General features: G+C 49.3%; 1 protein-coding gene across 3 annotated transcripts; it reads right to left on the minus strand.

The window, feature by feature from the left end:
* Positions 1-17172: 17172 nt before the first annotated feature.
* Positions 17173-24848, minus strand: SPACA3 (sperm acrosome associated 3). Of its 3 annotated transcripts, none has more exons than XM_047707924.1 (5): positions 24705-24848; positions 21113-21400; positions 20160-20279; positions 19651-19729; positions 17173-17333 (listed from the first exon to the last, which is right to left on the minus strand). In XM_047707924.1, the coding sequence occupies exons 2-5, from the start codon at positions 21297-21299 to the stop codon at positions 17267-17269; spliced, it is 453 nt and encodes a 150-aa protein (XP_047563880.1). In that variant the 5' UTR covers positions 21300-21400; positions 24705-24848; the 3' UTR covers positions 17173-17266. The 3 variants fall into 3 exon arrangements, with proteins under 3 accessions (XP_047563880.1, XP_047563878.1, XP_047563879.1); XM_047707922.1 differs by having other exon boundaries at positions 20160-20318; positions 24705-24843; XM_047707923.1 differs by having other exon boundaries at positions 20160-20318; positions 24725-24842.
* Between the last annotated feature and the right edge of the window lie 645 nt (positions 24849-25493).

The raw sequence follows: 25493 nt of genomic DNA on the forward strand, positions 1-25493 counted from the left end.
AAACAGCTGGTCGGTGCTGCCTCGTCCCCCAGGTCTCTCCCCGCACCAGGCCGGCCAGGTCAGAGCCCACAGATTATATACATGTCAGGTTCCCTGCACCAGCGCCTGCTGTTACAAAGTGTCTAGAGGGAATGCACTTCTAGTCTGTTCTGAATCTTTAAAAACTATTGACTGCAGCCTTGTAAATGACTATTAACACATCACAGCTTGTGGCCTGAATGGCACTGTTGCCGACCACAGACCTGTGGCTTGAAGAGAGGGAGGCAGAGAACGATGCCTAAACCTAAAAACCATGAAGGAAGCCTTCCCACCCCTCTGCTCCTCCATCCTCTGTCCCAACGCCTCTGATCCTGTCAGTGAAATCGAGCTGTCCCACACGGCAGCCTTTCCAGACCCTCTCTCTGTACCCCACCTCCTCACCCCCCATCAGAGGTCACACTGGCTTTCTGCTTGGCTCCGCACAATGGCTGAGGGGATGGTCAACGGGGAAAGATGGGTGCCTCATGGGGAGAGGGGATGCCCTTTCAAGCCCCTCCCAACCAAAAGGGGCTTTCTGTCTGGGCAGAATCCTTGCCCTCATGGCATCACGCTGATTCCCCACTTCCCCCATTCAGGGGCTGCCCCCAAAGCCCCGCAGAAAGGCTTCGTGTGGCGTGTGCCTTCTTTTTCACGCACAGGCGCACAGGTGCACAGCTGGACCAGGAGTTCGGGGCTCTGGCCCCAGCTCTGCCTCCCGATCTCTCTGCTGATCTCAACCCCCCTCGGTCCTCTGACTCCTCTCCCGTCCCCATCTGCTCACGCAAGAAGACTGGTATTTCCCCAGCCACCAGCTGAAAAGAGCCTGGCACCAGGAGTTAGGAATGCTGTCCCCAGGGCCTTCCCGCAGTAGCTGTGTGACAAGGGCCATGTGCTCGTCTCTGGACTCAGCTCCCTCAATTTGAAGATGAAATTAATAGCGTACCTGTGTCTTCACGCATGATCTCAGGAGGGACCTTCATACTCGAGGCTCACGATAGAACTGCTATCCCTGCTCAGGGGGACACGTCAAAGCAGCCACACCCAGACCGAGGCAGTGGCCAGGGGGCGGCTGGGACACAGCATCCCTGAGATCCCTCCTCCCAAGCACCCTCTCAACTGGGCTTGCCCAAGGCTGTCAGCAAAGCCGGGCTTTAATCCTTAGGAGCCAACTGCAAGGCTGCTGGAAGGCGCCCTGTTTTTGTCCTTCTACTGCGGCTGTAACAAATTACAGCAGATGTAGTGGTTTAAATGCAACTGTGTTGCCTTCAAGTTCTGGAGGTCACAAGGCTGGCGCGGATGTCACTGGGCTACAATTTGTGTCAGCAGGGCTATGCTCCTTCTGGAGGCTCTAGAAGAGAAACCATTTCCTCACCTTTTCCAGCTCCTAGAGGCCACCCACGTTCCGTGGCTGTTGGCCTCTTCTTCCGTCGGCCAACCCAGCAATGGTGGGTGGAGTCCTTATGTCACACAGCTGTGACTTCCTGGGTCACCTCTCCCTCTATCCCAGACCCTCTCCTGCCTCCCTCCTCCACTTTTGAGGGACTCCTATGATTAGACCAGGCCCTCCTGATAACCCATGATGATGTCCCCATCTCGAGGTCACTAACTTAATCACAAATGTCAAAGTCTCATAGGGTAACGTGTTCACAGGCTCCAGGGATTAGGACGTGGCCATCTTTGGGAGGCATTAGTCTACCTACCAAAGGCCCTTTGGACCATGTAGCCTACTGCCCTCGTTTTCCAAATGAACAGACCCAACAGAGGAGGGGAGGGACTTGCCTAGCATCACACAGTGGGTTAATGGCCTTGCCAAAGCTCCCAGGCTCATAATTCCATCTCTAGACCCACCAAAATGCACAAAGCAAGATGAACTGAAAGTGATCATTTTTTCCAGACTTTCCCAGGGCGTGGAAGTCCCTCTCCTTAAACAAACACACACACCACTGCATCAGGCTGGAAAATGTCTTTCCAGTGCCCAGACTGTCAGACGCAGAGGAACAGTGAGTGTCCTCAGACCTCTCCCATCGGGGACAGGAACAAATGAAATGTCTTATTCAGTGAGTTGGGAATCTACGGGAGGCTTCTGTCTTGTTCCAATTTAACAGTTTCAAAAATGTTTTGAAAATTTATGTCTTAAGATACAATGTGAACTGCTTCATTGGATTTTGGGCTTCCTTTTCAAAAAAGAAAGAAAGGAAAAAGAAAGAAAGAAAGAAAGAAAGAAAGAAAGAAAGAAAGAAAGAAAGAAAGAAAGAAAGAAGGAAGGAAGGAAGGAAGGAAGGAAGGAAGAAGGAAGGAAGGAAGGAGGAAGAAAAAGAAAGGAAGGAAGGAAGGAAGAGAGGGACTTCAGATCAATTTGTAATAGAGCACAGAATATTTTAGAAGGCTGGGATTGCTTCGGGCCTCACATATGTACACACCCCTTCCGATTTGGAGATTCTGGTTTTGTTCATCTTGGAGCAGGTCTACAGACTTAACCTGTTCAAAGGGGAAAAGATAGGAGATTTGAGAGAGCCAATTAATAGCCTACTAACCAGTGTTAGTAATAGCCTACTAACAAGTCGTTAGTGATAGCCTACTAACCTGTCACTAGTAATAGCCTACTAATAAGTTGTAATAGCCTACTAACCAGTCACTAATAATAGCCTACTAACAAGTCATTAGTAATAGCCTAACCAGTCACTAGTAATAACCTACTAACCAGTTGTTAGGAATAGCCTACTAACCAGTCATTAGTAATAACCTACTAACCAGTTGTTAGTAATAGCCTACTAACAAGTCATTAGTAATAGCCTACTAATCAGTTGTTAGATCCTACTAACAGATCGCTACTAACCAGTTGTTAGCCAAAGACAGAGTTGTATGCCTGAATGCTTGGGAGTGTTGCGGTGTTTTTTCTTCTCATTTCAAACAAGTAGCCATGGGTGTAATCATTTCCTTAGTGAAGACTTGGAGACGTTTGGTAGACAAAGGAGACTTGGGGATGTGTCATGTTTTCTAGAGAGACCCTCCCCACCAAAGATGTCAGGAAGACCAGGAATGTGGAGCAGTCACAGACCCAAACCGCAGGTGAAATTATCAGTCATCTCAAAGAACCAGATCAATCGATCAATCAAATAATGGCACATAACCTCAGAAGGAGAATCCGCAGGGCTTGCCACAGTGAGGGGCAGCCAAAGGAAGAAACATTTCCGTGAGCAGCCACGCCAAGGACGGGGCTGGCTCTTTGCACGCTGTTGCTTTGTTGTTTTTGGCGGAGAGAAACTGGAGTGATTTTCTTTTCCTCTTTCCAGCTCGAAGCTATTTTTGTAAGAGTCTTTATCACAAACACGCCTAGCCAGAAAGGTTCACAGAGGGGCTCTGGAGAGCGGTTCTCGGGGAGGTGGGAAGGAGGAAGTTCAGGGGCAGACACTGTCCAGGGGTGTGATCTGGGCGGCTACTGTGTTTGCTCAGGGGACACTCAGCTCAGCCTGCCTGAGTCTAGAGGCCCAAGGAGAAACCTGAGACCTCTTCCTCCACAAACTCGGAGATTTTAATTTGATTCTGCGAATTAACCTTGGAGCAGAGGTGAGGATCCCCAGAAAATACCAGTTATAGAATAGAAGCGGCGGCTCCTGGAGGCCACGGAAGCTACCAGCCCTGATCCACTCACAGCCAGGGCAACCCAGCACTGCCTAACAAGCTTCCCGGCCTAGCAGGGAAGGGGAGACACAGGAAGAACACAGGATCACTATTTATTTCAACTCCCATTGATTGGCTGTCCATTATGCACCGGACACTTGCCCCCAAGAAATTTATTATCTGAGTAGGGATGCTGACAAGTAAACAGGTGACTACAAAGATGAACCCAAGTTCAGGGAACGAGAGCACAGCAGAGGCCAGGCTTGTGGGGTGGGGAGTGCTAGAAAAGGGATGCCACCATGTAGGTCCAGGGAACCCGAGCAAAGAAGGGAAAGGAGGAAACGTCCAAAATGACCACTTAGGCACAGGCAAGTGCAAAGGATGAGGGGCGGGTCAAGGCTGAAGCCCTCAGCTCCTTCCCCTGCTCTCCATGTGTCTGTGAAGATACTTCCCAGCCGAGGGTTGATTTATTTAGCAAATGATTCTCTCCCCATTCATTTGAGACTCCCGGCACATGGAATCATTTTGTGCACGCATTTGAATATTCCGAGGGCTAATAGGTTGGGCACATTTGAGGCCAGAAAGTCCCTGGGGACCAAGAAAACAGGTCAGTGGGAACCAACCCAGCCTGAGGACAGATGGGAGGAGGGGAGACTCTTACTAATGCAATTTAACATTTGTGGAAATCTGTGCTCACCAACTTTGCAAGAGGGAAGCAACAGTGAAAAAGGCTTTGGACAGAGAGTCAAAGGATTGGCTTTTCAATCCATTTCTGCCATAAACAGACCATATAACACTGGGCAATGTACTTCACTTCTCTGGGCCTCAGTTTCCCCCTCTTTAGAAGACGAGGAGGTGGAAAACAAACAGATAAGCCTTTGGTGTGCCCCAAATCTAACGGTCTATGAGTGTAAGCCGAGAATGGGGGTCAGGCATCCCAGCAAGTATTTAATGCTGGGTTTGGGGGGGTAATTATGAGGATTAAATGAGCTAGGGTAAATACCTTCTCTCTTTTCTTCTTTTCTTTTTTTTTTCCTGTAAAACACTGATTGTTCATCTTGTTTGGATTCAAAATAAGGTGAAAGCTATGAGCTCTCTCCCCAGGGGAAAAAAAAATGCACATGGTCACAGAGATATACATGCACTTTTGCTTCTTACTTCAGGAGGGTTGTGGACCCCCCCAACCCCGGAGCCCATCTGTGATCCTCCAGGGGTGCCCTGAGGCGAGGCAAAGGCTCCCTGGTCCAGGAAGTGCCAACCTCTCCTCCATAAAAGGGCCACCGCGCCACAAAGAGCAACCAACATTTCTTCTCCTAAAATGACATAATGGCTGTCATTTTTCAATTTACAGGAGGGGAAAAAAGAAAGCTAGATAGGATTTGATCAATTTCAAGTTTTTCCTCCCATAATTTTTTTTTAAACCTTCGGCCCCTGCTGCAGCTTGTGTGCTAATGAGCTCCCACAGATGGCAAAATGAATGAGCGAGCAGAAAATGAATATGAACAGAGAACCTTGAGATGTGATTTCATAAAAATTATTTTATGCATGCGATGATTTCGAGGGCCAAAGAGACCTGCATACATAGAAAGCAACAGCAGCATCGCTTGGCAGACCTCCCCGTGGCCTGGTTCTTGAAACATGGCCGCCGGCCCGACTGTGTATGTGCAGGAAATGCATGCCTTGTGGTCCCTAGCTGCTGTTGAGCCCCGGACACACACACACACACACACACACACACACACCACTGTTGACATCTCATTCATTTCTGAGCAGGAAGGTAATGGTGCTTCTTTAAAACACAGAACACCGCCGCCACCACCACCACCAAAAGAGCCCTTGAAAATGGATGTGAGTGATGCTTTGGGATAGGGAATTTGGCTGCCTTGTGTCCTTGAAGCTGCTCTCCATGCCATGCCTCTGAAGGAAGTGGTTCTCGTGGCCCACTTCTCACCGTCACAGGTCATTTGTCTTCCGTGGCATTCGGACTTCGTGGTTTCCTTTCCAAAGGAATTAAAAGAGAGGCCCATGACAAAGTGAGTGGTGGGCATCAAAGCATACCCAACTGAACCAGCCTTAGAGGGAGGAGGTCAAGGAACAGCTGGAAGGAGATATCCCAACACCAGGAGGGGTCTCTGCCCAGAATCTCTCACTCTGTGGGCATTTTCTGCATGCCAGGCACTTCTGCTTCTATTTCCCACTGTCTCCCCTCTCCTCCTTCTCCTCATTCTTGGAAAAATTTTTTGAGGACATGGCACTGACCTCCCAAGTACACCCCAGTCACCAGGACAGGCAGGACATGGGCCCACCATTCTTCCCCAGGGGGGACCCCCAGAGCACAGGGAAACCAAACAAAGGGCCAGTATTTCTTTTTTTTTTTTAGTTTATTTATTTATTTATTTATTTGACAGAGAGAGAGAGAGATCACAAGTAGGCAGAGAGGCAGGCAGAGAGAGGGGTAATCAGGCTCCCTGCTGAGCAGAGAGCTCAGTGCGGGCTCGATCCCAGGACCCTGAGACCATGACCTGAACTGAGGGCGGAGGCTTAACCCACTGAGCCACCCAGGTGCCCCAGGGCCAGTATTTCTTAAGCCCTCACACTGTGCCAGGCCATGTACTTGGTGCGTCACTGCTCTGTGTTATGTGATCAATGCAATATTGTGAGATGGTCTTTATCAGCTCCCCTTGTCCCTGAGGACCACTGAGGCTCAGAGAGGTGGGGTGACTTTCCCAAGGTCAGGCAGTCAGGATAAGAAGGAAAAAAAAAACAAAACCAAACATTGTGCCAGCTCTTCCCGATTCATGCTGAACTTCCTCTGTAAGACATGGCCAAGGAGGAGGAGGAGTCAAGATGGCGGAGAAGTAGCAGCTAAGACTACTTCAGGCAGCAGGAGATCAGCTAAATAGCTTATCTAAAGATTACAAACACCTAAAAATCCAATGGGAGATCGAAGAGAAGAAGAACAGCAATTCTAGAAACAGAAAATCAACCACTCTCTGAAAGGTAGGACTGGCGGAGAAGTGAACCCAAAGCAACGGGAAGATAGACCGTGGGGGGAGGGGCCGGCTCCCAGCGAGCGGCGGAGCAACGGAGCACAAAATCGAGACTTTTAAAAGTCTGTTCCGCTGAGGGACATCGCTCCAGAGGCTAAACCGGGGTGAAGCCCACGCAGGGTCAGCGTGGCCTCAGGTCCCGCAGGGTGACAGAAGGATTGGGGGTGTCTGAGTGTCACAGAGCTTGCAGGTATTAGAACGGGGAAGCCGGCTACAGAGATAGAGCCGAGGAGTGACTCTCAGTTTGGGGTTACCTTGAACCGGTCGCAGGCTCGGTCAGCTCGGAGCGCGGCCGGAGGCCAGGGTGACGGGAGTCATTGGGCGCTGTTCTCTGAGGGCGCACTGAGGAGTGGGGCCCCGGGCTCTCGGCTCCTCCGGGCCGGAGACCTGGAGGCCGCCATCTTCATTCCCGTCCTCCGGAACTCTACGGAAAGCGCTCAGGGAACAAAAGCTCCCGAAAGCAAACCCGAGCGGATTACTCAGCACGGCCCCGGGTAAGGGCGGTGCAACTCCGCCTGGGGCAAAGACGCTTAAGAATCACTACAACAGGCCCCTCCCCCAGAAGATCAACAAGAAATCCAGCCAGGACCAAGTTCACCTACCAAGGAGGGCAGTTTCAATACCAAGGAGAGCAGCGGAATTCCAGAGGAGGAGAAAGCAAAGCACGGAACTCATGGCTTTCTCCCCATGATTCTTTAGCCTTGCAGTTAATTTAATTTTTTTTTTCTTTTTCAATTTTTTTTCTCTTCTTCTGCTAAATTTTTTTTAACTTTTACCCTTTTCTTTTTTAACGTTTTTTAACTAGTTTATCTAATACATATATATTTTTTCTTTTTTATATTTTTCTTTATTCGTTTTCTTTTTTTAATTGTTTCTTTTTTCTTTCTTTCTTTCTGAACCTCTTTTTATCCCCTCCCCCCCCCACAATTTGTGATCTCTTCTGATTTGGTTAACGCATATTTTCCTGGGGTCTTTGCCACCCTTTTAGTATTTTACTTGCTCCTTCATATACTCTTATCTGGACAAAATGACAAGGCAGAAAAGTTCACCACAAAAAAAAAAGAACAAGAGGCAGTGCCAAAGGCTAGGGACCTAACCAATACAGACGTTGGTAATATGTCAGATCTAGAGTTCAGAATGACGATTCTCAAGATTCTAGCCGGGCTCAAAAAAGGCATGGAAGATATTAGAGAAACCCTCTCTGGAGATATAAAAGCCCTTTCTGGAGAAATAAAAGAACTAAAATCGAACCAAGTTGAAATCAAAAAAGCTATTAATGAGGTGCAATCAAAAATGGAGGCTCTCACTGCTAGGATAAATGAGGCAGAAGAAAGAATTAGCGATATAGAAGACCAAATGACAGAGAATAAAGAAGGGACAAACAGCTACTGGACCATGAGGGGAGAATTCGAGAGACAAGTGACACCATAAGATGAAACAACATTAGAATAATTGGGATTCAAGAAGAAGAAAGAGAGAGAGGAGCAGAAGGTATATTGGAGAGAATTATTGGAGAGAATTTTCCTAATATGGCAAAGGGAATAAGCATCAAAATTCAGGAGGTGCAGAGAACCCCTCTCAAAATCAATAAGAATAGGTCCACACCCCGGCACCTAATTGTAAAATTTACAAGTCTTAGTGACAAAGAGAAAATCCTGAAAGCAGCCAGGGAAAAGAAGTCTGTAACATACAATGGTAAAAATATTAGATTGGCAGCAGACTTATCCACAGAGACCTGGCAGGCCAGAAAGAGCTGGCATGATATATTCAGAGCACTAAACGAGAAAAACATGCAGCCAAGAATACTATATCCAGCTAGGCTATCATTGAAAATAGAAGGAGAGATTAAAAGCTTCCAGGACAAACAAAAACTGAAAGAATTTGCAAACACCAAACCAGCTCTACAGGAAATATTGAAAGGGGTCCTCTAAGCAAAGAGAGACCCTAAAAGTAGTAGATCAGAAAGAAACAGAGACAATATACAATAACAGTCACCTTACAGGCAATACAATGGCACTAAATTCATATCTCTCAATACTTACCCTGAATGTTAATGGGCTAAATGCCCCAATCAAAAGACACAGGGTATCAGAATGGATAAAAAAACAAAACCCATCTATATGTTGTCTACAAGAAACTCATTTTAAACCCAAAGAAGCCTCCAGATCTAAAGTGAGGGGGTGGAAAACAATTTACCATGCTAATGGACATCAGAAGAAAGCAGGAGTGGCAATCCTTATATCAGATCAATTAGATTTTAAGCCAAAGACTATAATAAGAGATGAGGAAGGACACTATATCATACTCAAAGGAAGTGTCCAACAAGAAGATCTAACAATTTTAAATATCTATGCCACTAACGTGGGAGCAGCCAACTATATAAACCAATTAATAACAAAATCAAAGAAACACATCAACAATAATACAAAAATAGTAGGGGACTTTAACACTCTCCTCACTGAAATGGACAGATCATCCAAGCAAAAGATCAACAAGGAAATAAAGGCCTTAAATGACACACTGGACCAGATGGACATCACAGATATATTTCATCCCAAAGCAACAGAATACACCTTCTTCTCTAGTGCACATGGAACATTCTCCAGAATAGATCACATTCTTGGTCCTAAATCAGGTCTCAACTGGTATCAAAAGATTAGGATCATTCCCTGCATATTTTCAGACCACAATGCTCTGAAGCTAGAACTCAATCACAAGAGTACATTTGGAAAGAACCCAAATACATGGAGACTAAACAGCATCCTTCTAAAGAATGAATGGGTCAACCAGGAAATTAAAGAAGAATTGAAAACATTCATGGAAACAAATGATAATGAAAACACAACGGTTCAAAATCTGTGGGACACAACAAAGGCAGTCCTGAGAGGGAAATATATAGCAGTACAAGCCTTTCTCAGGAAACAAGAAAGGTCTCAGGTACACAACCTAACCCTACACCTAAAGGAGATGGAGAAAGAACAAGAAAGAAACCCTAAACCCAGCAGGAGAAGAGAAATCATAAAGATCAGAGCAGAAATCAATGAAATAGAAACCAAAAAAAAAAAAAAAAATAGAGCAAATCAATGAAACTAGGAGCTGGTTCTTTGAAAGAATTAATAAGATTGACAAACCCCTGGCCAGACTTATCAAAAAGAAAAGAAGAAAGGACCCAAATAAATAAAATCATGAATGAAAGAGGAGAGATCACAACTAACACCAAAGAAATACAGACAATTATAACAACATACTATGAGCAACTCTACACCAACAAATTTGACAATCTGGAAGAAATGGATGCGTTCCTAGAGACATATAAACTACCACAACTGAACCAGAAAGAAATAGAAAACCTGAACAGACCCATAACCAGTAAGGAGATTGAAACAGTCATCAAAAATCTCCAAACAAACAAAAGCCCAGGGCCAGATGGCTTCCCGGGGGAATTCTACCAAACATTTAAAGAAGAACTAATTCCTATTCTCCTGAAACTGTTCCAAAAAATAGAAATGGAAGGAAAACTTCCAAACTCATTTTATGAGGCCAGCATCACCTTGATCCCAAAACCAGACAAGGATCCCATCAAAAAAGAGAACTACAGACCAATATCCTTGACGAACACAGATGCGAAAATTCTCGCCAAAATACTAGCCAATAGGATTCAACAGTACATTAAAAGAATTATTCACCACGACCAAGTGGGATTTATTCCAGGGCTGCAAGGTTGGTTCAACATCCGCAAATCAATCAGTGTGATACAACACATTAATAAAAGAAAGAACAAGAACTATATGATACTCTCCATAGATGCTGAAAAAGCATTTGACAAAGTACAGCATCCCTTCCTGATCAACACTCTTCAAAGTGTGGGGATAGACGGCACATACCTCAATATTATCAAAGCCATCTATGAAAAACCCACCGCAAATATCATTCTCAATGGAGAAAAACTGAAAGCTTTTCCGCTAAGGTCAGGAACACGGCAGGGATGTCCGTTATCACCACTGCTATTCAACATAGTACTAGAAGTCCTAGCCTCAGCAATCAGACAACAAAAGGAAATTAAAGGCATCCAAATCGGCAAAGAAGAAGTCAAACTATCACTCTTCGCAGATGATATGATACTCTATGTGGAAAACCCAAAAGACTCCACTCCAAAACTGCTAGAACTTGTACAGGAATTCAGTAAAGTGTCAGGATATAAAATCAATGCACAGAAATCAGTTGCATTTCTCTACACCAACAACAAGACAGAAGAAAGAGAAATTAAGGAGTCCATCCCATTTACAATTGCACCCAAAACTATAAGATACCTAGGAATAAACCTAACCAAAGAGACTAAGAATCTATACTCAGAAAACTATAAAGTACTCATGAAAGAAATTGAGGAAGACACAAAGAAATGGAAAAATGTTCCATGCTCCTGGATTGGAAGAATAAATATTGTGAAAATGTCTATGCTACCTAAAGCAATCTACACATTTAATGCAATTCCTATCAAAGTACCATCCATTTTTTTCAAAGAAATGGAACAAATAATCCTAAAATTTATATGGAACCAGAAAAGACCTCGAATAGCCAAAGCAATATTGAAAAAGAAAGCCAAAGTTGGTGGCATCACAATTCCGGACTTCAAGCTCTATTACAAAGCTGTCATCCTCAAGACAGCATGGTACTGGCACAAAAACAGACACATAGGTCAATGGAACAGAATAGAGAGCCCAGAAATGGACCCTCAACTCTATGGTCAACTCATCTTCGACAAAGCAGGAAAGAATGTCCAATGGAACAAAGACAGCCTCTTCAATAAATGGTGTTGGGAAAATTGGACAGCCACATGCAGAAAAATGAAATTGGATCATTTCCTTACACCACACACGAAAAGAGACTCAAAATGGATGAAGGATCTCAATGTGAGAAAGGAATCCATCAAAATCCTTGAGGAGAACACAGGCAGCAACCTCTTCGACGTCAGCCACAGCAACATCTTCCTAGGAACATCACCAAAGGCAAGGGAAGCGAGGGCAAAAATGAACTTTTGGGATTTTATCAAGATCAAAAGCTTTTGCACAGCAAAGGAAACAGTGAACAAAACCAAAAGACAACTGACAGAACGGGAGAAGATATTTGCGAACGACATATCAGATAAAGGGCTAGTGTCCAAAATCTATAAAAAACTTAGCAAACTCAACACCCAAAGAACAAATAATCCAATCAAGAAATGGGCAGAGGACATGAACAGACATTTCTGCAAAGAAGACATCCAGATGGCCAACAGACACATGAAAAAGTGCTCCATATCACTCAGCATCAGGGAAATACAAATCAAAACCACAATGAGATATCACCTCACACCAGTCAGAATGGCTAAAATTAACAAGTCAGGAAATGACAGATGCTGGCGAGGATGCGGAGAAAGGGGAACCCTCCTACACTGTAGGTGGGAATGCAAGCTGGTGCAACCACTCTGGAAAACAGCATGGAGGTTCCTCAAAATGTTGAAAATAGAACTACCGTGGGACCCAGCAATTGCACTACTGGGTATTTACCCTAAAGATACAAATGTAGTGATCCGAAGGGGCACGTGCACCCGAATGTTTATAGCAGCAATGTCTACAATAGCCAAACTATGGAAAGAGCCTAGATGTCCTCAATAGATGAATGGATAAAGAAGATGTTGTATATATACACAATGGAATACTATGCAGCCATCAAAAGAAATGAGATCTTGCCATTTGCGACGACATGGATGGAACTAGAGGGTATCATGCTTAGCGAAATAAGTCAATTGGAGAAAGACAACTATCATATGATCTCCCTGATATGAGGAAGTGGAGATGCGACATGGGGGGTTAAGGGGGTAGGAGAAGAATAAATGAAACAAGATGGGATTGGGAGGGAGACAAACCATAAGTGACTCTTAATCTCACAAAAAACTGAGGGTTGCTGGGGGGAGGGGGGTTAGGAGGAGGGGAGTGGGGTTATGGACATTGGGGAGGGTATGTGCTGTGAAGTGTGTAAACCTGGCAATTCACAGACCTGTACCCCTGGGGATAAAAATATATTATATGTTTATAAAAAATAATAAAAAAAAATTTTTAAATTAAAAAGAAAAGAAATAAAAAGTTGTCCTATGAAGTAAAAAAAAAAAAAAAAAAAAAGACATGGCCAAGGGGAAAGGAAATGGGACTTGGATGAAAAGCAGCCGGGTTTGTCCTCCTCTGAGAGGTAGGGAACCTCCCCAAGAGGGCTCAGGAGGAGCAATGGGTCTGTCTGGAGGGATGCCTAAGGCCTGACACTTAGCTGGTACTTAATACCGTTGCATGAACCGCTGCTCTATTGAAAGAAAGTATCAGGGCTCATTCATTCACCCATTCTGCAAACAGTAGCTGACTGCCCACCGTTCATTCCTTCATGCATCAGTCATGCATTCAACAGGCTCATTGATTCACTGAGAACCCACTATGTGCCAGCCTCTATTCCAAGTGCTGGAAAGAGAAGGAACACACCCATTTCCTGCCCTCATAGTGCTTCCCATCTAGTATGAGGAGACGGAAAATGGGATGTATATAAATTCACCCGTGCATAAAATCATCTCCCAAAGTAACTTATGCTACGGTGGTAAGATCATGACAAGAGGGGAGAGGAGCTTCCTTCAGCTCTGGTGGTCAGAGAAGGAAATCTGAGGATGTGATATTGAGACAAGAGCTGGCTGGAGACAAACAGCCACTCAAGGATCTAAGGAAGTAGCATTCCAGGAAGACCCAAGCACAGGTGTGAAAGCCGCACGGTGGAAACAAGCGTGATGATTGGCTGGAGTGCGTGCATTGGAAGGTATGGCAGGGGATGGCGACAGGTAGGAAGCAGCCAGGGATAAAATCCACCAGGGGAAAATCTTCTGAACAGTTGAGAAGATGTCAGCAGATCCTGGCTTGGGAAAGATCTTGTGTACCAAGCCAAGGAACTTGGACTATAACCGAAAGCCATCGTGGTCAGGATGCAAGGGAGTAGCGAGGTGGAAAGCTCAAGGAAGGGAGGAGGTGGGATGGCAAGGGACACCCTCACGAGGCTGCTGCCCCAGGAAAGAAGTGACGGGGCTTGAGTTAAAGCAGTGGTATCTGGGATGGACAGGAGGGAGAGTTCCCAGAGATATTAGAAAGGGAAAAGAGACAGGACATAGTGAGCAATGGAATGTGGGGTGAGAGTGTGACATGGAAGCAAGGAGGCACGAGGAGGTAGCCTGGTTACTCTACTCAGTCTGAGAACATCACTTAGAAACTGGGATTTGCAGGTGGACCTATGGACCATTTAACCTTCATGAACAGGTGAGGGCTCTCCCCTGGCTTCCTCTCTTCCATCACCACATGCTCCTGGTCCACCCCCCAGTCCAGCTCTCCAGGATCCCATATCCAGACCTGCTGGTGTCCAGCCCTATTCTGGGGAGGGGCCTGAGGCCATCATGTCAGCCTCCATGTCCTTTTAAAACTCGTGCTTTGATTCCAAGGACCATCTACTCCTGAATGACCGGGACCCAGTGGAGCAATCATCTGGTTGTAGGCAGCAGAAACCTAAAATGAGGCTGAAACAGAGGATAGGCATCACCTAGAGACAATGGGCCGGGGGACACGGGCCAGGTGAAGGAGAGCACAGACTGCAGGGGACTGTGACTCTCTCCTCCCGGGGAAGCAAAGAACAGCGACCTAAGAGCACATGGAATCATATTTACCTGGGTGCAAATTTATCTCTTCTGAGCCCCCATGTCCTTACCTGCAGAATGGGGATGACAAAGGCAGCTCCATTATAGTAACTGTTCCAGGGTCTAGATTAGATGATGCATGGCACACAGTAGGCACACAGTGTTGCTTTCATGTTAAAAAGAGAGCAGTATCTCCCCATGACTTAATGAGAATGGATCCATTTGTCATTGATCCCCTGACACCCAGCTCCCAGCAAGGAGCCGCTCCTTCACCACCGTCCACGTGTATGAGCAGCCCTCACGTTCTGGCGTCACCTCGACATGGAGACAAGAGCTCCATGGGGAAGCCAAAGCAAAAGCCAAGGTGGGACATAAGGCAGGGACAGTTACGCCCTGGCAAGGCAAGTGGCCCAACACCAGACCAGCAGGTGCAGGAAACTGGCCTGCCTTGCCAGTTACGACCCTTAGCCACCCCTCTGCTGTTTGCTGAGTGGATTTGGTGGATTTGTTGGTGGATTCGGAGATGGCAGCTCGGTGGGGAGGGGCGGTCGACATCACAGTCTTCTCTCCTCCTGGGGAAGCACCTGCCATGCCTCAATCAGAGAACTGCAGGGTTCTCTAAGCCCTTCCAAGAAGAATCGATCATCTCAACTCAGGGCTCAGCCTCTCAGTCAGCCCCTTGGTTGCTTCTCTTACTACCACATCCACAGTGACCCTGAGACTGCCCACCTTCCTCCTTCAGGAAGGACTGCCTCAACCAGTACCCCCGTCCCAAGAGACCTGAGACACTGAAGGCGAGGTTAATGGAAAACAGTGCTGCCTCCTTCTGAGCTCCCCACATATTGAGGAAGGCAGAGAAGTGCGGTTTGCTGCTGCCGGGAAGCCATCCCTACCCTCCACCCAATCCTCCAGCCTCCCAGCAATGGTCAGCAGCACCAGGGGTAAAATCCTTTCCAGGCTGCGACAGCCACCAGCACTTGAATTTCCTGGCACTAGAGGGCACTGGAGAGCAGGGTAAGAGTCTAGCTGAAGCCCAAGGCTGTCTCCATTCAAGATGAACCACGCCTTGGGGTCTGCTAGTGTGTTAGCAAATCTCCACTGTGGCCACCCTCTGTGACCAGAGCCACAGAAAACAAATGTCCCCAGGACCACCCCCAAACAAGCCTGGGGTACACCACAGCAGACCCAGATAAGGTTGCCAGATAAAATATAGGATGCCTAAAAATGTATGTATATATAGGATGCCTAGCTACATTTGAGTTTCAGGTACACAACACATCATTGTTTTCATTTTTGTTTTTGTTTTTTGGAAAGAAGGAGAGAGAGAATTCACACACAAGTGGTGGCAGCGGTGGCGCTGTTGACAGAGGGACAAGGAGGGAGAGAATCCCAAGCAGTCTCCACTCTCAGGGCTGAGCCCAATGCAGGGCTCGATCTCATAACCCTGAGCCGAAATCAAGAATCTGACTCTTGGAGCTCCTGGGTGGCTCAGTCGAATGAGCGTTCAACTCTTGATGTCAGCTCAGGTTATGATCTCAGGGTCATGCTAACCAGCTTCATTCGCTCAGAATATTTCCCTCCCACATCGCCTGCACTTTTTTCATTCCTGTCTCACACTGCCCCCAAATTCTCCCAACTGGCGATTGAGTTAAGTTGATAAGAATTCTCTTACATTGGTGTCAATTTGCTCGATCCTTCTCCCTCATGCCTAGATGAGATCAGTTAGAAGGAGGGGACGGAGAATTTCATTTCGTTTCTGAGAAATAATTCTGCAGCACGAAACTGTTCGTGGATAAGGCAGACCTGGGATGGAGAACTGAACTTGAGGGAGGGGGAGGGCAGGAAGGGGCAGGATATAGAGTGAGCTCAGTTCATTCTTGGGAGGCAGGCTCCGATGGCAGGGGGGATGTCCAAGAAAAACTTTGCTCAATTAAATTTATCTGTGGAGATGCCTGGGTGGCTCAGTCAGTTAAGCATCTGATTCTTGATTTCAGCTCAGGTTATAATCGTGGGGTTGTGGGATCAAGCTTCTGGTCAGCACAGAATCTACTTGAGATTCTCTCTCTCCCTCTTCCTCTGTCCCTCCCCAACCCTCCCCCCCAATAAATAATAAACAAATCTAAAAGAAAAAAAGAGAGTCAGACACTTAACCAACTGAGCCACCCATATTCCCCAAACAACACACGATCCCCAAACAACACATCATTTTTTTTTTAAGATTTTATTTATTTATTTGACAGATCACAAGTAGACAGAGAGGCAGGCAGAGGGAGAGAGAGAGAGAGAGAGGGAAGCAGGCTCCCTGCCGAGCAGAGAGCCCGACGCGGGACTCGATCCCAGGGCCCTGGGATCATGACCTGAGCTGAAGGCAGCGGCTTAACCCACTGAGCCACCCAGGCGCCCAACACATCATTTTTTAATACAAGTGTGTCCCATGCAATATTTGGGACATATGTATAGTAAAATTTATTTGTTGTCTATCCAAATTTCAAATTTAACTTGGGCATTCTGTTTTGGTTATCATTATTTGTTTTTTGTTTGTTTTGCTACATCAGGCAAACCTAGATCCAGGTAAAGGGTCTAAGAAACTCTACCAGGTGTGGACAAGGGAGGCACTGAGGCCCCCCTCCCCCACCCACCATGACCAGGTCTCCAGGAATGGAGGCAAGCCTTCTGTGGTAGGCTTTTTAGAGCTCATCTGGAGCCCAGCCCAGATGGACTGGCAAAGAAACTCTGACGTGCCACCTGGAAACACAGTGACAGCTGAGAGCCACACTTATATTAGACGATATTTTATTGATCGGCTTGTCTTCCCAAGCCTGGGTCAGAGACCAAACCACATCTCCCAGCCTGCTGTGCGTGGCCTGGTCATCCACAGAGGGTCCTATAAGTCACAGCCATCCACCCAGTCGCTGAGGTCCTTCCCCTGGCAGTGACGCCTCCAGGCCTCCCTGAGGATGGAAGATGGGGAAGAGGAGAGACCAAATCAGCTGCAGCCTTCAGTCCTTGCTCAGAGAAGAACAGGAAGGAGGCATGGACTCTAAACCACAGTAAGGAGAGGGGCTAGCAAGGGAAAGAGGGCTACTTAACCCTGCTAATGAGGAAAGAACCCCCTAAAAGAAGTAAAAAAGGACAAGCATGGCCTTTAAAATGTCATCTATCTAGCCTCCTTGTTTTACCAATGGAGATACAGGGTAATTTGTTCAAGTTCACCCAGAAGTCAGTGGCAAAAGTCCAGAACCCCAGTCCAAAGCTCTTTTCCCACATTGTGCTCCTTCTGCAGACAGTCATGACGCCCTACAAGTGTACAGCCCTTTACAGTCTACATAGCACTGTCCCATCCATCACTCGTTTGTCTGCACCCTGCTCCACCCCCGGGCAGACCTGGAATGTGGATAAGGCAGATACTGCATTCCCTATATTCCAAATGAAACACCGAGACTCAGATGCAAAATTCCTCCCCCAAGATCCACAGCCAGTAAACAACAGAACTGCAGTCACACCCACTTCCCCTTCGCCACCAATCCAGGTCTTTCCATTGTCGGTAACTATGGCTTAGAGGCCCTTTCAGGACCATTACCTTGCTCCATTGTCACGCAAGCATCTTGAGGAAGATAGGCAAGATCCTGGGGTGCCAGGGCCCCCAGTTCTCGGGGGTTCCAAACTAAGGTGATTCCATGATGTCAATGTTAAAGAGCCTGATGACCAAGAGTACCCCAGAGGGCCTCTACAGATCCATCAACGAGGTGTGGTCAGCGGGCTTGTTTGCCTCTCCCATTAGACCGTAAGAACCCCAAGGGCAGACTTGGATCTCAGGCTCTCTGCAGCCCAGTACCCAGCACAGAGCCCAGCACAGGCAAGCTCCCACATGTGCAGGTGGAGGGAATAAACAGTGCCCTTTCTAGTTTCTGGGGCCACTGCCTGTTATTAGCCTCAGCCATCTGTCACGAGTTATACCTGCCACAAATTTTCTCGCAGCGTACAAAAGAGAGCTGTTCTTTGATGGAACCCAACAGGACCAATGGTACTACCATTCCTGGGTAGTCCCTCCATGATCTCAAGCCCTTAGAGCCCTGCCAAGCCTGTACTCACCCATCCTGATCTTACAGCTATGTCCTGCTGGGCCTGCCTCACTCCAGACCCAGTTCCTAGGGCATCAGCTCTTCTCAGACCAACACATCTCCAAAGCTGCAGCCACGGTCAAGGCTCATGTCGGACGTTCTCTAGATTCCCAGTCATTTCTGCCTCCTCCTCTCCCTCACTGCCACATATCACCTGTTCCCATGCCTCCATACAGCCCCTCCTGGCCAACCTCCCTCCTGTCCATCAGCTGAGCAACTGTCCTAGTGCAGACCAGGGATCTCTCACCGGGACTCCTGTAAAGGCTTCCCTACATGCCCCTGTCCTTTGTCTCCCCCCCCCCCGCTCCCCGCTTCCCTCTGCTCCTGGGCTGATACCCACTGCCTCCCAAATTCCTTTACCTGCCTTCTGACCGTCACATCTGCCTGTAGCTCTGGGAGCCACCTGGAGTATCTCACCCTCCCCACATCCTGCCCCTGCTGCTCTCTCATTCGGAAATGTGAGGAAAGGGAGGTTGGAGACTCAGCAACGAGACCCCCTTCAGAGAAGTCTGCGGGCCATTGTCTCAGAAGGCCGTCTGGGAACCAAGGATCTAGTCCAGGACCCCACGGGACGCTCACCCAACCCCTCGCCTGTGGGCATAGCTGCCCCAAAGGCCATCTTGTGGGAAAGAGACGGAAAAAGAAAAGGTTGACACGGTGAGGCTCCAAAGTGCTCACCCTCATCCCCCCACTATGCTTCAAGCCCCGAATCACTTCTTCGATCTGTTGTACATCTTGGGCTTCTCTACCTAAGTTAGTTTCGGTGACGATGCCACCGTTAAACAAAGAAGGCTGACCAGATCCAGGCCTGCAGGCAGACATCCTAACAGAAGCATAAGTGGCAGAGCCAGGCTTGGCTCCAGGAGTCCCAGTGAATTGCTTACCCTCCCTGACACCCAGTGTGTTGCCTGTAACGACGTCAGGGACAGTAACCCCTGCGGCCAAAAGTTGGGTGCAGATCAGACTGTGAGGCCACGGAATGGTGGCTGGGACAACGTGAGCACTCAGGAAAGAGTTGTTGCCTGCTGCTGTCCACCAGTCCTGGCCACATCAGCCTTGGGGCGGGGTGAGGGGTAGGCTAGCCCTGGTTACCCACCAGTCCCGGCCACATCAGCCTTGGTGGGGGGCACTAGCCCCAGTTACCTACCAGCTGGCCAGACCCTGGGGCTGTTGCGTAATCTTCATGGCACAGATAACAGTGTTCTTAAGGTTAGGATTCAACAAGTCTGGGGTGGGAGGCAGAGACACATGGTGAAGGAACAGCGGACAGAACTGGACATCCAAAGTCTGTCTGTCTTTCTCTCTCTCTCTCTCTCTCTCTCTCACACACACACACACACACACACACACACACACACACACACACGCCCTTCTCCATCCTAAACCCAACCCTGTCTCTTGTTCCCTTCGGAAACCCAGGTCTCACTCTCCCACTCCCCTCCCGCCCTCCTACAGCGCTCCGAACAATCTCCCATCAGATTCATGGCGGACCCGCCCCCATCTCTTGCCCCGCCCCTCTCCCCCTGGTAGGCCCAGAGGGGCGCGGGGGGATCCCCCACTCGGAGACGCTGGCGAGGATCACAAGCACCAGCAGGGAAGCAGCGCAGCCGCGCGCAGAGGCGCGGCCCCGCCACCCCCGACTGGGGCCCCGCCTACCGGAGCAGTAAGTCTGGCACAGGTTAGGGACCTCTGGGTTGAGGGTTTTGCACCACTTCCGGCTGTTGATCTGGAAGATGCCGTTGTTGGTGCTCCCGTCAGCCTCATGGTCCACAGCAGCTGTGTTGAAGCCACTCGTGAAGTAAGCAAGACAGACCCCTGGGTAGGGTGGAGATGCAGGCCCGAGGGTCGGGTGACCGAGGCCAGCGTAGACCGGGACACTCAGGTGTGGGTGCGGGGGCCACGCGCGAACTCCCCTGAGCCTCAGCTCCTGCTCCAAGGTGGGCGGGGCGGCTGTCCTCCCGCCTACTTCCCCAGGGCCTCCAGACAGACAGCCTCAGGGGGACAAGGGACTCGTTTGGGGCCACCATAGCTACCAAACAGCCAGAGGCAAGTCTGTCCCTCGGGCCTCCTTCCTTCCTGCCATCTCACCGCTCTGCGCACAGTGGGGCCCAAGACATCTTTGTGGGGTGAACACACAAGAGCTAGATCTTTAGAGGCAAACTGAGGAAGACCCAGGAAGAGTGTTGGCAAGGGAGCTAGAACGAGAGAGAAATGAGCCAGACGTGGCTGGACCTCACAGCTTCCCGAAGCTACCAGCGGCTTGAAGAGTCTGCTCTTCCTGGTTTGCTCAGTTTAGCCTAAACCTGCATGGGAACATCCTATCCTCTTGGCTGCCATTGCAATTAGGGAACTAAGCCTTTCTGTTTCTTTGGCTGTTGACTTCAGTGACAGCGGCAGGGGCGGGCAGGAACAGGCTGATGGGGCTGCCTGCAGCCAATTAGAGATTCAACTTGTGCTAAATGTTGTCCACCCGTAGGGTCCTAGCACTCTGGGTGGACAAAGGAGGGCTGAGGCTGAGAAAGCTTCTGAGACCACAGCCCAGGAGGGAGAGCGGGGAGGGAGGGGAGCAGGGAGGGGCAGCCGAGGCTGGGGGTGGGGGCAGTCCTCACAGTCAGCCAGGGTGGATCCCCGGTAGCCCTCCAGGCCGAAGTCCTGGAGCACCTTGGCCAGCTCACAGCGGCTGTAGACCTTGGCCTGGCTGGAGGTGAGCAGGCAGCCAAGCAGAGAGGCGAAGGCCAGCAACATGCTCCCTGGCGGGCACAGCTGCTTGCTAGGAGCCTGGCTCCTGGCTTCCATGCAGGTGGCGGAAGCACAGCCCCCGCCACGCTGGCTCACGGCTGGGTTTTGAGAGGGCAGGCAGTTCAACAGCCCTGCTCCACCACTCACAGAAGGTCACCCTTGGAAGACGAAGAAAAAAGGGCTCTGAGCATACCTAGGTCAAGGGGAAAAGGTGCCAATACTGCACACCAGCTCCCTTGCAGCCCCGAGGAAGCATCAGCCATGCGCCCGAGATCCCAGATCCCGGAGAGGGTTCCCTGAGGCCAGCTCCCCTCCATCCCACTTTACACCTGCCCCCAGAGCGGAGAGAGGAAGAGGGGAAAGAAAAGGAGCATATTTGGAGCCCTGTACTACTTGCCAGGCATCGTCGCATCCTGAAGCCCTATGTCGCACAACTAGGAAGGAGCAACGTTTATGTGACTCCAAACCCCATGAGGTCTGGCCGTGAGCCAGATGATCCAGGAGGGCAAGGGCCTAGCAATGTCCTCAGAGTGTCAGTCAGTCCCCACCCTGCCCCTGTTGTCAAGGGAACGCTCTCCTAGAGCCGCTCCTTGGGTTGGCCTCTTGCGCTGGCTCTGCGGGCCAGCCCTCAGCATCATGAAGGACGTTTGCACCTGGTTATGACCTTCACCTTCACTCGGTCTCAGCCACCCACTCCCAAGGCCATCCGAGCATCTCGCTACTGCCGCCCTCTGCCACCTTCCATTCCCGTCTCTCTGGCACACCTTCCGTGTCTCCCATGACCCTACCCCCATCGTACTTGCTGTCTGCCTTCATTGAGTCAAAAAACAGAACAGCCACAGGACCTCATGAATGGCGTCCTTAAAAACACATGGCCTCGAAACCCACTGGACCTTCACACCATGGAGGATGACAAGGTGGGTTAAGGGTGTGGCTCTGCAGTGAGCCTTGAGTCTGAAGCCCACCTCCAACCTGCACAATGTCTCTGACTTCAGACACTTCCTGATCCTCATCGTCTCCAGCTGGCCAAGGAGGAAATGAGTAACCTCTGCCTCAGAAGATTGTTGAAGGAGTGAATGACGGGAGAAAAGCCCAGAGAAAACCTAGCTCTTTGTACTATAAATGGGTTCTTGTTATTTCTCTGATGAAATCCTCTGACACCAGCACGAGCGCTTGTCTTGGGCCAGCTTTCTCTCTCCCGTTTCCCTCAAAGAACATTCTAGATGCTCATTACTGCCCTCGGCCCCGTCCCACCCAAGCTCCCAGAAGACCTCACCTCCTGCCTCAGAGAGGCACCAGTAGCCTCGTCCCGCTTGTCTTCACCTCTCTAGTGTTGGGATGCAGGGCCTCGATGCTAGTCAAGGCCCGTCATGCCTGCGAGCTCCAGACTTCACCCTTTCCTGCCTCTCAGTCTTGCTCCCCCGCCATCGCTCCTCTACCAGTGTCCTCAGCCACTGTCCTCAGCACCTCTTCCTACCTCTTCTCCTGATGCACACAGGCCTCACCACCATCTATACTGATCAGTCTCTCTCCTTCTTTTCTCATGGAAACTTCTACAGGAAAATTTACTGTTTTCTCATCTCCTCATGTGTGCTCAGCCCAGTGGAATTTAGCTTGACCACCTGCATCACTACACACCTGACGCTATTCTGCCCTGTCCAGTGGGCCTCGTGAGTTCTTGACCCATGGGGGCGCTCAGCAGCCTTTCGCACCATTGCCCAAACCACCTGTTGAATCTCTTGCCTCTCTTGACTTCTGTGATGCCCTCTCTTCTGGGTTCCCTGCTTCTTCTTGGGCTATTTCTTCTGATTGCCTACGCCATCTCAAAAATTGGTATGCTTTCCAGGTATTTCTACCCTGAGCCCTCTTCTCTCTCTCTCTCTCCAGAATACCCTCTGGGTGGCCCCACAGTTAACTGCCACCTGCAGGCTGATGACGTTGAAGCCTGTCTTCCCCAGAGCAGCCGACCTCATCTGTAGCTGCCTCCTGGGCTTCTCCACTTGGATATCCCACATCATGTCCAAAACAGAACTCATGTTCCCACTAAAATTGGCTTCCTTAAAGCCTTTCCTTTTTGGATTTAAAACATTCTTGAGTTTAAGCTTATAACTGGGGTGCCTGGGTGGCTTAGTCAGTTAAGCATCTGCCTTCGACTCAGGTCATGATCCCAGGGTCCCGGGATCAGGCCCCGCATGGGGCTCTCCACTCAGCACAGAGCTCTGAAGCTCTGTTCTCCCTCTGTGATCTCCCTCACTCTCTCTCAAATAGATAAGTAAAAATCTTTAAAAAAAAATAACTCCTAACATTTTTGGTTTAAACACATTTATCTGAGTTAGAAATACAGATGGCCTTCTTTACTCCTTCTGTCTCTACACCCTTCACCCATCCCCAGCCGGTCGATCCCCAAGTGCTGTGGATTCTGCCCTGCCTCCCAGAGCACCATCTTGCCCTTTGTTCCGACCCCCCCTTCCCAGCACGCTGATGGGCTCCTTGCATCCAGTCCTGACCCGTTTTCCAAACTATTCTAGACACATTTACCACCATGAGTTTTTTAAATGAAAAGCCCGACCACCTGCCACCTGGGGTTGGCTCCCTTCATCGCTGCTTCTAGGCGTGCAGACCTGTCTCTCCCTCATGCCGGGAGTTCCAGTACTGCCGTCTTCGCTCATGACAATCGGCTGCCTGGAGCCCTAACCTGCTCCTTCCTCTACATGGCGAACTCTTACTCATACTTCATGGGTCACATCACAGGTGAGTCCTCCAGCTCCCCAGCACGCCCTGAGCACCCTGTGGCTTCTGCCGTCCCCCTGTCCCACAAGACTGTAACATACGGTAGTTGTTCCTACCAGAAGAGGACTTCCAAGGAACAATGGCTGCCCTGTGTAGCTTCATATCCTCAGAACTAAGCCGAGTTGAGAGGACGGAGTGGCTGCTCAAAGGTGCTGCTTACTCTAAAGCATCCTGAGGTCCTGACCCCAAGAGCACAAACCTTCTCCACCAAAGTGGGGGATGGGGAGGCGATGGAGAGGGGACCTCACTAAGCTCTTCACACCCAGCAGACACTGTGCTGGGCCTTTGCTGGATGTTTTCTAATTTAATCTCATCTAATCCTCTCAACAACTCAAGGGGCAAAGGAGTAATAGCCCCCATTTCCAGATGAGGAAACCAAGTTCACTTCTCTACAGAGACTGTTTTTTGACTTTTTGTAGCAAAGCGACTTGAAATTAATTTCATCCTGAGCATGTCATGGCAGGTCGAGGGGTGTAAGGAGTGAGGGGCTGGTGAATCAGAGGCCAGACACCATCAACAAGATCTCCCCGCTCTCTCTCAACTTGGTGCTCTCCCAGCCCAGGACTCCCCCTGCCCATTTCTGACCACCCCCTTTCTTTTTCTATGCCCCTCTCCGACCAGGCCAGCCAGGGCCTTGGCCAACAGTTGCAGGAAGAGGGGAAGGGAGCTCACTGGTCAGGTGTCGTCCCCACCAGAGCTGACACGGCAGTGACAGGCGGCAGCAGCAGGGACCCAACACCCTGCTTCAGCTCAAGACACCCCCATGATACTGCTAGGGCCCGAGGCACCCAGCTTTCAGAGAATGATGGGGGAGAGCAGACTCCAGACTGACCTAGGGCCTTCTGGAACTCCCCAGCTCTGTGAGCTCATCTTCTAGAACCATCTTCACACACTGAGCTTTGAGTCGTCTCCTGAGCCCCACAGTTTTGGGGCTGGGGACATGTTAGGAGTGTCTAAGCCCTCCTCGGCCACTTCCACACACACACACACACACACACACAATACGTTGAAGGATGACTCTTCTGCTCCATCAATGACGATGGCAGGGGCCCACAGCCTCCCCAGGCAGCCCACCTCACCATCAAACTCCTCTGACTGGCAAAAAGTCCTTCCTTAGTGCCAAACCACAAAAGGCCCACTTTCTGCACCTGTGTGATGACAGGTCAGTGTGGACAAGCCTGGGACAAAGGTGATGCTGTTGACCCTAAAGCTTGAGGAACAAGGCAGGGACCTGGAAAGACACATGATGCCCATGTCTGTGTCTCACAGGGGCCTCTGCTTGGAGGTCACATGGATCTGGGAAGGAAGGCAGGCACCAGTGACTACCAGCTGGGTGACCGGGAAAAAGTGACTTCACCTCTTAGTTTCCTCAGCTCTCAAGCGGGAATAACAACACCAGGAGTAGTCAGTGGTTGGTACGTGGGGTGTTCAACACATGGGAGCAATGACTGCTAAGGACAG

The sequence above is a fragment of the Lutra lutra genome, chromosome 16 (assembly GCF_902655055.1).
Source record: "Lutra lutra chromosome 16, mLutLut1.2, whole genome shotgun sequence".
Lineage (NCBI taxonomy): Eukaryota > Metazoa > Chordata > Mammalia > Carnivora > Mustelidae > Lutra > Lutra lutra.